The following is a 14,279-nucleotide window of genomic DNA, read 5'->3' on the forward strand; positions in this document are numbered from 1 at the left end:
GGGGCAGAGAGAGAGAGAGAGAGAGAGAGAGAGAGAGAATCCCAAGCAGGCTCCTGTCAGTGTGAAGCTTGATGTGGGGCTCGAACTCATGAAGTATGAGATCATGAGATCATGACCCAGGCTGAAACCAAGAGTCAGAAGCTTAACCAACTGAGGCACCCAGGCACCCCTGTAGCAACTTCCTAGTAGACATGTCTCTAGAGGCAAGGGAAACAAAACAAAAATCAATTATTGGGACTTCATCAAGATAAAAAGCTTCTACACAACATAGGAAACAATCAACAAAGGTAAAAGACAACTTTTAAAATGGGAGAAGACATTTGCAGATGACATATCTGATAAAGGATTAGTATCCAAAATCTATTAGGAGCTTATCAAACTTAGGGCACCTGGGTGGCTCAGTTGGTTCAGTGTCTGACTTCGGCTCAGGTGATGATGTCATGGTTCCTGAGTTCAAGGCCCGCATGGGGCTCTGTACTGACAGTGTGGAGACTGCTTAGGAGCTTAGAGCTCCTGCTCTCCGCTTAGAGCTCTCTCTCTCTCTCTCTCTCCATCTCTCTCTACCCCTCTCCCCCATCTCAAAATAAATACACTTAAAAAAAAATAAAAAAAGAACTTATCAAAGTCAACATCTAAAAAACAAATAATCCAGTTAAGAAATGGGCAGAAGACATGAATAGACATTTTTCCAAGAAGGCATCCAGATGGCTAACACACATGAAAAAAGGCTCAACATCACTCATCATCAGGGAAATACAAATCTAAACTACAGTTAGCTATTACTTCACACCTGTCAAAATGGCTAAAATTAACACAGGAAACAACAGATGTTGGCAAGGATGCAGAGAAAGGGAAATCCTCTTACACGGTTGGTGGGAATGCAAACTGGTGCAGCCACTCTGGAAAACAATATGAAGGTTCCTCAAAAAATTAAAAATAGAACTGCCCTATGATCTACCAACTGTACTATTAGGTATTTACCCAAAGGATACAAAAATAGTGATTTGAAAAGACACATGCACCCCGATGTTCACAGCAGCATTATCAACAATAGGAAAATTATGGAAGGAGCCCAAATGTCCATTGACAGATGACTAGATAAAGAAGATGTGGTATGTATATATACATACAATGCAAAGGAATACTACTGAGTGATGAAAAAGAATGTAATCTTGCTATTTGCAACAACATGGATGGAACTGGAGAGTATTATGCTAAGTGAACTAAGTAAGTCAGAGAAAGACAAATGCAATATGATTTAACTTATATGTGGAATTTAAGAAACAAAGCAGATGGATATGGAGGGGAAAAAAGAGGCATACCAGAAAGCAAACTCTTAATACAGAGAACAAACTGAGGGTTATTGGAGAGGAGGTGGGTAGTGGGATGGGTAAAATGGGTGATAGGTAGTAAGGAGGGTATCTGTTGTGATGAGCACTGGGTGTGTATGTAAGTGATGAATCACTAAATTCTATGCCTGAAATTAATATTACACTGTGTGTTAACTAACCGGAATTTAAATAAAAACTTGAAAACCAACATGGAAAAAAAGGAAATAATGAAAACAATCTGTTGTATAACAGCATCTAAAACGAAAAATGATTAGGAAGAAATTTAACCAAGGATGTGACCGAGCTATACACTAAAATGATAAGACACTAATGAAAGAAATTGAAGAAGGCACCAATCAATGGACAGATTCTCTGTTTTCTTGGATTGGAAGAATAAATATTGCTAAAATTTCCATGCTATGTACAGCTATCTATAGATTCACTGTAATTTCCATTACGATTCCAATGTCTGTTTTTACAGAAAAAGGAAAAAACATCCTAAAATTCAAATGAACCCACAGAAGATCTCAAATAGCCAAAGCTATCTTGAGAAACAAGAATGAGGGTGATGATATCACACTTGCTGATTTCAAACTATATTATGATAATAAAACTGGGCCCTTATTTCACACCACTCACAAAAATTAACTTGAAATAGATTAAAGATTTAAATGTAAGCCCTGACTAGAAAACTCCTAGAAGAAAACAGGGAAAAACTCTGACATTTGTGTCGGCAACAATTTCATGGATATGACATCAAAAGCACAAGCAACAAAAGCAAAAATTAACAGGTGGGACAACATCAAACTTAAAAGCTTCTGCACAGCAAAATAACAAACAAATGAAGAGGCAGCCTATGGAGTGGGAAGAAATATTTTCAAACCAGTTACCTAATAAGTGGTTAATATCCAATATATATAAGGAACTCATAGAAGTCAGTAGTAAAAATAAATAATTTTGATAGAAATAGGCCTATCCATTATTATAGATGGAGACCTCAACCCTCTCTATCACTAATTGATAGATCATGCAGACAGATAACCTGTAAGAATATAGTTGATCTGAACAACATCATAAATCAACTGGACCTAACTGACAATTATAGACTTTTTCATCAAACAGGAGAAATACACATTCTTCTCAAGGTCACATGGAATAGTTACCAATGTAGACTCTATTGTGGGCCATAAAACACACCTGAACAAATGCAAACTATGCCATCAGACTGTAATGGAATTAAACAGCAAGTCAATTACAAAAATACAGCTGGTTGCTATATGGAACTCTATGTACTATTGCTCAATTATTCTGTAAATCTAAAACCGCACTAAAAAAAAGTCTATTAATTACTTTCTAAAAGATACCATTAAGAAAATGAAAAGTTAAGAGGTGCCTGGGTAGCTCAGTTGCTTAAGCGTCTCACTCTTGATTTTGGCTCAGGTCAAGCCTCTGAGACCAAGTCGTGCTTCAGACTTTATTCTGATAACATGGAACCTGCTTAGGATTCTCTCTCTCCCTCTCTCTCTCTCTCTCTGCTCCTCCCCTGCTTGCATGCATTCATTCTCTCTCTCTCTCTTTCAGTCTCTCTCTCTCTGTTAAAATAAATAAATAAAAGAAAATGAAGAGATACAAAACATACTGAGAGAAATATTTTTAAGTCATATATCTGGCAAAAGATTTATATCCAGAATACATAAGGAATCTTATCACTCAACATTAAGAAGAGAAACAGCACAACCAAAATATGGGGAAAAATTTTGAGTAGATATTTCACCAAAGGAAATATATGAGTTGCTAATAAGTATATGAAAATGTGCTCAATATTATTAACCATTAAGGAATTAACAATTAAATCTATAATGAAATTTGACTTCACACTCACTAGAATTTGCCTTCTAAGCAAAAATTCAGAGAATAACAAATAGTGACAAAGATGTGGAGTAAATGGAACTCTATACATTACTGATTAGGTTGTAAATGCAAACATTTTGCATTTACAGTGCACACACTTTGGAAATTCATTTGTTTCTTAAAAATTCAAGAAAAAACTATATTCCATTCCATTTCTAGGTATCTACTTAAAAGAAATTAAAACATATGTCCACACAACGTTGTTTATGCGAATATTCGTAGCATCACTATTCATAATGGCCAAAAAGTAGAAAAATCCAAAAGGTATCAACTGGTGAATGGATAAAGAAAATGCAGTATAGTAGTACAATGGATCTTATTCAGCAATAAAAAGAAACAAACTACTGATAGGTATTACAACATGTATGAGCCTCAGAATCATTACACTATGTGAAGGAAGTGCATGCAAAATACTACATATTATATGATGAACTTATATATGATTTACAAAAAGACAAACCTATACAGATAAGAACTAGGTTAGTGTCTATCTGGGCTGAGGTTGAGAACAGATTAACTGTACAAAAGTCATGGGGATCTTAGTAGAGAGATGGAAATGTTCCAATACTGGACTGTGTTAATGGCTGTACAACTCAATAAGTTTCATGAATAATTGAAATACACACTTAAAAATGTGTGACTGTATGGTATGCAAATTATACCTCAATAAAGTTGTTTCTTAAAAACTATCATAATGTGTAATAAATAAATTAGCTGTAATGTACATGCTTACTCATTTTAGTTTTTTAAAAAAAAATTTAATCTTTATTTATTTTTGAGACAGAGAGAGACAGAGCATGAATGGGGGAGGGTCAGAGAGAGAGGGAGACACAGAATCCGAAACAGCCTCCAGGTTCTGAGCTGTCAGCACAGAGCCCGATGCGGGGCTCGAACTCACAGACTGCGAGATCATGACCTGAGCTGAAGTCGGACACTTAACTGACTGAACTATCCAGGCACCTTATTCATTTTAGTTTTTAAGAGAACATGAGCCTTATCTGTTTACAAGTAAATGGACAAAAATTAACTTAAACTTTTCCCCCTGTACTTTATCTGAGAACAACAATATAATTGTCTTCATTAATTAGCATCAAAATTGGGGTCCGTATTAGACATTTATCTTTATTTCTGCATCTTCACTTAATCACAAAGTCGTATGGATTTCTCATTTTGATACTCTGTTGACTTCTTTTTCTCAACTATTTCTGTTACTGGCTTCATTGAGGTCCCTATTTTATCATACTTTCATTATTTTTAAAATGTCCTTATTTGGTAGTTTCTAGATTTTTGAATTTCATAGAGTAGAAAACAAATTAAAAAAAAAGATATGGGGATAAAACTGCCAACCATTAATTTTGCCAAATAAGGCCACTAAAATGAAATTTTACCTTAAAAACTACCATCCACTTTATTTTATTTTATAAATCTTAAGTTACACTGACTAATCTTTGATTAAAGACAACTCCCATAAGATGCAGATGCCAATTATTTCAAAATATATCCAAAATATGCAGGATATAAGTATGAGAAAGTAACTGTATTAGTATTCTCCAGAGGAAGAAATAGGATATACACATCCGTATATAAGGGGCTTTATTATGGGGTTTGGCTCATGCAATTATGAAGGCTGAGATACACCGTGATAATGCCTCTGCAGGCTGGAGAATCAGGAAAACTGGTGGTATATCAATCCAACTCTCAAGTACACGGGGAGCTGAGGATGTAACTTCCAGTGGGGAAGTCAGAGGGATGCTGCTGGTCTAAGTCCCAGAGTTGCAAGGGCCTAGATCCAAGAGCTTTGATGTTGGGGGCGAGCAGCACAAGATGCATGTGCCAACTCAAGAAAGAAATAATTCACACTTCTTTCATCATTTTGTTCTATGTGGGCCCTCAAGGGATTAGAGAATTCCTGCCCAATCCTCTTTACTTCATCTACTGACTCAATGCTAATCTCTTCTGGGAACATCCTGTCAGACATCCCCAGAAATAATGTTTTACCAGCTCTCTAGGCATGTTGACACATAAAATTAACCATCACAAATTTACCCCTTGTTAATTTGCGACCCATATGCATAACTTTTATACCATACTTAATTGTCAAATAAAGACAATAAGGAGGCCATAATTCTGCCTAATATAACTATCTTACAACAGAAAATACACTTAACGCCTTTCCCAGAAATGGATACATTTATTTTGCTTTTACTCTATGAAATTATGTTTGGATACCTCATTTGGACATTAAATTAAAGCAGCCCACATTAGGGCTGAGTCTCCAGCTTTGTTAGAGTCAAGTTGAAGTTATTTTCATATTGCAGTATTAAAATGGAAGCAAACACATTTCATGATGTTCAACACAAATAAGAATATTCTTGGTGTTTTTAGACAAGCTGAGTAACAATACTTTTCATAGACCCAAAGGTCCCCGTACTTTCTTTCTGTAACGTTGAAGAAGTCTCTTAGCATTGGGGAATCCCTGGAAAGGAACTATAGAGCTCTCCATGCGTAAGATTAATCATACTCTGGTTACTGTTGCTTGGGTGATGACGGTCCACTAAATTTCTCATGGAGACCTTAGCAACAGATGAAATCACACATCAGTTTCCTGCTCAGTTCCACAGTCCTACATCAGTACATGGTTACTGATAAATGAAGGGTTTGCGGATGGATCTCTCCTACCCACTCCCAAAAGTCACACCACAGTCTTTCATCATTTAAATTAGAGAGCCTTACGTAAGCATTGCCCTTTTTAGAAGGTAAATATAACAGAGCAGGAGAAGCGGAAAATCCATTATTAAACAACATACTAAAGGGATTATGTGTTATCTAAACCAAGGTTTTGCACATTATAGCTCATAGCCCATCTGCCTCAGAATCACCTGGATTGGGAAGAGGGTTGCCAGATCCATGTAAACAAAACAAAAAACAAAACAAAACAAAACAAAACAAAGCAAAATGAAACAAAACGAATACAGGTTACCTTTAGTCCTATTCATTTAAAATTTCCTGAAGAATTTGTCAGAATCTTAATTTTTAAAAGCTCTCCACATGATGTTTATGATCACTTACATGTGAAATACATTGATACTAAAACTGGGTTGCACATTAGAGTCACTGGAGTAATTGAAAAAAATAAATATAACTAATGTCTATACCCCAGATACCAAGATGTTGAATTAATTTTCCGGATGTCAATTCCAGGCATCAGTATTTTATAAGAACTCTTGAGGTGATACTATTGTGAGGGCAGCTAAGAACTGTAGGTGTAAAATTTGAAAATTGATGTTCACAGCAGTGCCACTAATTCCTACTGCTTACATCTGGTGTATTTCACTCATCTACATTACTCACACAGCCTTTAAAGGTAAGTGAGTCTACAGCCTGTGAATATTGAGCACTCTCTACACTACAAAGTGTAACTTCTTGGAAGTAGAAGCTCCAAGACTAAAATCTAGACTGAGGCCAGGTTAGAGACAGACCATTCATCTTGGTGCAGGTGGACGCAGATTTTTGAAGGGGCTCAGATTGGGACCTGCAAACAGGTAGTAGCTGCTTATGAGACTTTTGAAGGGAAAGGAATTGCCAGTGACAAAAAAAAAAGGACAATAAAACTAGGAAAGTGAAACAAACAAACAAAAAACAACAAAAACCAATTTATAATTTTGGGTAGGTCTCACTCTTGATAAGAAAAGTAGACCGGAATGTTGTTTTGGGGAGCCTTGGCACAATACGCAGAACTTTTCAGCTTTGTCTCCAGTGGGAACATTTTGCTTGTTTGTTTGGTACGCTTAACGAAGCCCTGTTCTTTGTCCTTCTAGATACTTTGGCCACCTCGTTACAAGAATGGTTTGCTCAAGGCACACATATGTCAGCACAGAGGCAGGAATAAAGCCTGCCTTATTCCTCCTAATATAAGAGCTCAAAGCAGTACCTTGAAGGATCAAGCCTGAGCATTACTCATAAGTGTGCTGCTTCCAAGATTCTTTTCCTTCTTTTTTAAAAAATTCATATATATCATTAAGATGTAACCCAGTATTTTTTTTTAATTTTTAACATTTATTTTTATTTATTTTCTACAGACAGAGAGAGACAAAGCACAAGCAGGAGCAGGCTCCAGGCTCTGAGTTGTCAGCACAGAGCCCGACGTGGGGCTTGAACCCATGAACCACGAGATCATGACCTAAGCTGAAGTCGAACACTCAACCGACTGAGCCGCTCAGGCATCCCAAGATATAACCCAGTTTTAAGTGTACAGTCTAATGATTTGCTATATACTATGTGGCAAAATTATTTTTTTGGTAGTTTTAAGAAAATACATCAAGAAATAAAAACACACTCCTTGAAATTAATCCTATGGTCTCATAACTTAATTGGACACAGATCTCTAAAAACCTGAACTACAACCTTAATTCAAACCAAACTCCTTAGAGCATGGGAATCCAGGATCTCTCACATTTAAGTCCCAAATTATCCTTTTAGGCATAGATCCCACCACTGTCTGCACTCCATTCTCTAGTCATTTTATTCCAATGCATTCTTGTTTCTGCACGTTTGCTCACACTGTTAGAGACCTGTCTTCATCAAAAGGTTCCTTCCAGCCCAAAGCCTCCCTACCTTCTTCTTCCTTTGGAAGATTTTCATTTTTACTTCTCATTGGCTTTATTATGTTCTAAATTGGTACATGTTTAAATATGAGAGTTGAAGGCAAAATTGTTGAGAAACTCATCTTTCTAAATTCACATTAGCGGCCAATAGAAGAAAAAGAGATAGACTTGGTCAACTTATGTGTCTCTTCTGCTTTATTTCCTTTCAGTAGCCGGATCTCTTTTCAATCATGAATAGTTTCAGCAATACTTTTCATTCTGTCACCTAGATTAAAGCCTAACTTTGAATCTACTCAACACAACTGTCATTTGCTGTTTCTCAAATCCAGGTCTGTAAGTGTGCCAAAGTCCCAGAATTAAAATTTCATTACATTATTATGAGTAAAAAAAAAAACACCCATAGCACAAAACAACATATTTCTTATTATCATCTGAAGGTTAAGAATCTATCTTCTTGGGGCCCCTGGGTGGCTCAGTTGGTTAAGCATCTGACCCTTGATTTCGGCTTGTGTCATGATCTCAGAGTAAATGAGATTGAGCCCCACATCGTGCTCCATGCTGAGCATGGAGCCTGATTGGGATTCTCTCTCTCTCTCTCTCTCTCTCTCTCTCTCTCTCTCTGCTCCTCTCCCCCACTCATGCTTTCTCTCTCTCTCTCTCTTTCTTTCTCTTTCCATCTGCTCTTCTCCCCCACTCATGCTCTCTCTCTCTCTCTCTCTCTCTATATATATATATATAGAGAGAGAGAGAGAGAGAGAGAGAGAGTAAATAAATAAGCTTTAAAAAAAGGAATCTCTATTCCTTCAATGTAATGTCTTTGTAATGCTGGGTTCATTTGTTTTACAGGCAGAATACTATTGAATCACATCCTTGGGTTTTTTTGTTTGTTTTAAAGATTTTAACAGCTTTTTGTCATGTGGTCATGGGAATGGGCATGTTCCGGAGCCTGTGGTCACCCCCTGACTTCCCCTTACTTACATAGTACTCCTGAGAGTCTATTACATTTCCTAACAGAATACCTACACTTCAGTGACATCCAAAGGACATCTGCTTTTTCACATTTTAAAGTACAATGTTTAGGGGTGCCTGGGTGGCTCAGTCAGTTAAGCGTCCGACTTTGGCTCAGGTCATGATCTTGCAGTTTGTGAGTTCGAGCCTCGCATTGGGCTCTGTGCTGACAGCTCAGAGCCTGGAGCCTGCTTTGGATTTTGTGTCTCTGTGTCTCTCTGCCCCTCCCCCACTTGTGCTCTCTCTATATCAAAAATAAATAAAATGTAAAAAAAAATAAAAAATAATAAAAAAGTACAACATTTAGACAGTAGATATTACATAGAAATAGAAAGCTTCATGGTGGCATGAACTAGAACTGTTAAAATGTCTATTTCATGTTGAATACGTGAAAACCACTTTAACTTATTCTTACACTTAGAGGATTGCACTCAGTAGTGTTCAGATTTTCTTCCTTTGTTGTCTCAATTTGAGAGCTCTCATTGCTTCCAGTAAAGGTTTGTTGAGGCTAGAGAAAAGGAGAGAGAGAAGTAGGTTCAACAAATAGATCCATGTGACTATTATAAAATATGATAAAATGGAAACACCACACTCAAGGAAAAAGAATAAAATGGAAATCTGTATATATCTCAGACCTTAAACATTGTAAGCAAATAAAATACGTTCAATTTTGTATTAGTGATGTCCAATGGTATGATTTTCCCACTGGAAATATTTATTTCTTGAATATTAAGTTTTTATTTTAAGGTTAATAGTTCCACAAAAAGCAGGAATCCTCTCTTTTCTTGTATTTTAACTCCAAGTATATCTGAGAAGTATAAGTACACACATCATATTCTCAATAAGAAAGAAAATGCTCCATAACAGCTCACTGTATAGAGCATTGCATTTACATCAATGCTTTACTAATTAATTAAGCACTGCTTCATATCTCTGGAAACCTTAAATACTATTTTAAAATTCATCTCTTTAGGAATGCTAAAATTTTTTAAAGCCAGTTTTTCAGGCTCTGTCCAGGGAAGTGTATTCATAATTAATATATGTAAATATCCCTATAGGTTGGTCTAAGTTTTTCCACTGAAAGTGCATTTCTTGGGCAAAGCTGATTTGAATATGCTGTTAGGCTCATCAATCTATGAGGGTACTATTGTAGGACAGACAAAAACTAAACTCAGTGAATGCTAACTTGCTTAGATCTGAAACTGTGATCTCAGTGGATCACAGAGGAAACAGAAAAGAGGGTTCCAAGCTTTGGGGACCCAGGAAGATAAAGACAAAGATATGGTCTGATCAAAGTGCCCAAGAACCCACTCAGATTTTCTCTTTGCTACTCTCTGCACAACACTGCCATGGTTTTCCATAGGCAGTTTCATTCCTTAGCAGGGGAACTTTCTTACAGAAGTAATACTTTAATAATACAAAAATATTTAATAAAACTAGTAGAATTTATGTTTTGTATTTTAAAATACAAAAATATTTAATAAAACTAGAATTTGTGTTTTGTATTTTAAAATACAAAAATATTTAATAAAACTAGTAGAATATCAAACACAAAAAATCAAAACTGGTAGTACATTAGAGAAACAACAGAAAATAAAGCATCTTAGTTGACTAAAATAGTCCCTATATTAAGTTACCCAAATGCTGGGCTTTACATGTAATGGAAAAAACAAGCAAACAAACAAACAACAGATAAATAAAGTAAGTAAATGAAATTCTTATTTCTTTATACTTAAACAAATTGAATTTCATTGTAGGAGATCCAGAAGACAACAAGTATTTCCCCTCTCTTAGTCCACCTTTCTCTCCTCTTCTTCCTTATTTAAGACCCCTATCTTCTGATCTCCCCTCTATACCTTACTTAAGATAAGAAATTTAAACAGGTAAACAAAATGTCTTTGAATAAGCCAGTACTCTGTGTTAGATGTTTTTGGTGGATAGAAAGATGAAAAGGTATTGTTTCTGTCTTCACAGAATTTACACAAAGATTAATAAAAGAGGGCTCAAGCCCTGAGTGATTAAGGGAAGAATGAAGGAGAACATTCCAGGTGAAGGGAACGGTACAAGCAAAGATGTGTAGGAAGAAGACTCAGCTGTTGCTCTGTTGCTTTATAGGGTAGCAGTAGAGTGAGCACAAGAAAAATGCCACAAGTAGCAAGGAAATTCCAAAATTGAGCAGCCAAGTATGTATTTCAGTTTAGTAGCCAAATGAAAGTTCATTTGATATTTTAAAGCAAGCATATAAAATGGCCAGAGCTCTGTGAGCATGGTGCAGCAGCAGCATAAAGGCAAAAATGGAAGAGAACATAGGGTGTGGAAATCAAGAAAGAAACGATAGATATCGATCAAGTAGATGGTAACAGATGCCAAACGGAAGTGCTCTGGCTATCGAAAAGAGATTGCTCTTTGTCGACAGCAATGATTAGAACCTACAGAATTTAAAAATTCTACAGAAATAGAGAAACGTGGTGAAAAAGTAGGTTTGTAGCAAGGAGGGTTTAAAGCACTTGTGACCCTTAAATAGATAGGTGCTATTCAGTAACAATGTTAAAAATGTTAACAAGAATCAAAAGAGCCATTTAATCTAGCTAAAACCTACTGGCCTTTTTGTAACTACAAAAAGATTACAGACAATTTGAAGAAATAGGTTAAAAAGTACAGGGGGAATAAATAAATACGAATAGTGAAGGAGAGTCTCCTCTGGCTTTCGCAGCAAAAACCACAACTGCAAAAAGATAGAGTAAATCCCACTAACAGGCAAGGAGAAATTTTAGCATATTTTGTTTCTGTTGAACAATCAAATCATTGAATGAACAGTCCCAACATACCTTTGAAAATTTATTTACTGTATAACAGCATTAAAGGAAATTGAAGTATAAAACTCACCCATCATCTTAGCAATAACTACTTTTACTTCTCAATGTTGCCTTCCAGTCTTTGTTCATATCCACACGAGTATTTTATGTAGTCACGATTATAGTGCCCATGACATATTTGTTTTTACACAGATTATATATATGCTTTATCTCCTAAACATAAATATAAGGATATAACTCTCTTTTACATGTCTAAATAATGTTTCCTATAATGAACTTGTAAAAATGTATATTACAGTTAAGGATATTGGTGGTTCTGGATTTTAGATTATAATATTGTGATAATATCAATCTTCTTGGTACCAGTCTTCAAGACAGCTCATATCATATCAGCCATTGGTTTAAACGTCTGTCTCTCTTCGAGGTTGGGAACCCATGAAGGGAAGATATCATGCTTTATTCATTATTGCATCCTTTGAAGCTAGTACACATTTTGCACTCATTAAGTTCAGTTGTTCTTTTCATTATTAATTTAAGATACATTTCTTAGGACAAAAAAGAAAATAAGAATTAAAGATCGGTACTAAGTCAAGAGGAATAGAGATATTTATGCTTAGAGAAATCTTTCCAAAATGTGACAATCTTAATTACTTCTTGCAGCATGAGTGAACATTTATTGTGCATCCATTCTGTGACAGTGGTGTATTTGGAACTGAGATCAAACATTAAAACCATAGTTCTTGATCTCAAAGAGCTACCATTAGCTCCTCATTAACTATTCATCATGTCTTCTACCTTGCTAATAGCTCCTGATTTCATTCTGGGGGGTTACCTTTCATGGGATGGTGTTTCCAAGGAATTATTTTATATATCAAGTTCCCTGATCTATCAAGATGTTGGCACATGACCCAAATTAGGTCATGAAATCTCCATTCTTAGAATTTAATACTGATTACATTAAGAGGAGGCTATAAATGGTTATGTACATTCTTTCCAATAGGGTGTTTTGCCCAAGTTGTTTCTACAATAAGACCCATTTTATGGTTCATACTCCCAGTCTTCTGAAGCAGCCTTTGTTTCTGCCCATCCCCAGATATGTTACCTCTGTCATTTCCTTGGTATTAGGAGCTCCTGAGGTTCTACCAATAAAGCCCCTTTATTTAATTTGGTAAGGGTCAGTGCTGGTTGCATGTAATCACAGAGGCCTGGATGAAACAGGAGTCAAATCAATAAAATAAAATTGACAGCATAACATAAGGGTTTAGGCAGAGGTTTTGCATGGAAAACTAACAGGATGGAAAGCTAACCCAGCTAGAGAAGCTCAGAAGAATAATACCAGGCCCATCAATGATGGAGATTACATTTTAGGGTAGATATTCAATATTCTCTTAAAAATATAAATATGTAGTGCATTAATAAATTATAATGTTTAATATTTTCTCATGGAAGTACTGTACATTTGTGAAAATGCTCCCAGATTTTGGTGGTAAGGCTGAGACAAGGAATATATCCAAAATAAAAGGTTTTATCTATCTATCAATCATCTATCTGTTTTTGTGGGCTTTTGCTAGTTTGGATAGATGATAGAAAGGTCTTCATTAATTATCAAAGTCACAAAAAGTTGAGGGAAAGGAATGACAGTGAAACTTTTCTCTTCCATACGTTTGCCAGGGACACCCTTGTTTCCACATATTAATAAATCAGGCTATAATGGGGTGCCTGGGTGGCTCAGTTGGTTAAGCATCCAACTTCAGCTCAGGTCATGATCTTAGAGCTCATGAGTTCAAGCCCTGCATGGAGACCTCTGCTGTCAGTGCAGAGCCAGCTTTGGGCCCTCTGCCTCCCTCTCTCTCTACCCCTCCCCTGCTTGCATGCACTCTCTTTCTCTCTCTTAAAAATAAAAAAAAAATATTTTAAAAATTAAAAATACATAAAAAAATTGGGGTGTCTGGTTTGGCCACTTCTTTATCAATACTAAAGTTATCTCAATTTTGCTACAGGGAAAGACTTGTATATTGTGTATATTAATTACTTTTAATAACTGGAGGAAATGATACATTGCTTCAACAGTGTAACAAAGTGTAAAAAGTTAAAATGCTTTAAATACAAAAATGTAGTATTTAATTGATGAACTGCTTACATTTAAACATAATAACATGCATTCCTTAAAAGAGGCTTTTGATGTCAGTGAGATGCTCCTGGTGGAAAGAAGCCCTGTTGAGTCTCATGAATTAATACAGAATGGGAACTGACTTTCGGGGAAGATAATGTGTTTTTGGAGTTAAAAAATGAGGACTCAGATTCTGGACTAGCACGCAAATAAATTGAGGACTTGGAAAACTTATATAATATTGAAGGGTCTCTGTACTCCGTTGCCTTGCTAAATTAAGTCAAGAACACCTAAAGTGAAGTATGTTTTTCCTTTTGGTTGTTGTCATTTTTTTTTTACTTTGTATTTTTAGAGCAATTTTAGGTTCACAACAAAATTGAGAGGTACAGAGATATTTTCATATAGTCCCTGTCACACACATGCGGAGCCTTCCCCATTATCAACATCACATGCCAGAGTGATACAAATGTTATGAAAGATAAACCTGCAGCACATCATA

General features: G+C 35.9%; 1 protein-coding gene across 3 annotated transcripts in view; it reads right to left on the minus strand.

The window, feature by feature from the left end:
• The window catches only part of LUZP2 (leucine zipper protein 2), a 491,439-nt gene that overhangs the window by 23,691 nt on the left and 453,469 nt on the right, over window positions 1-14,279 (minus strand). For all 3 annotated transcript variants that reach the window (XM_053203372.1, XM_027072976.2, XM_027072975.2), the window contains exon 10: window positions 9,270-9,362. In XM_053203372.1, the coding sequence (XP_053059347.1) occupies window positions 9,270-9,362 (93 nt within the window). The remainder of the gene's footprint in view (window positions 1-9,269; window positions 9,363-14,279) is intronic.

This window comes from Acinonyx jubatus, chromosome D1 (assembly GCF_027475565.1).
Source record: "Acinonyx jubatus isolate Ajub_Pintada_27869175 chromosome D1, VMU_Ajub_asm_v1.0, whole genome shotgun sequence".
Classification (NCBI taxonomy): domain Eukaryota; kingdom Metazoa; phylum Chordata; class Mammalia; order Carnivora; family Felidae; genus Acinonyx; species Acinonyx jubatus.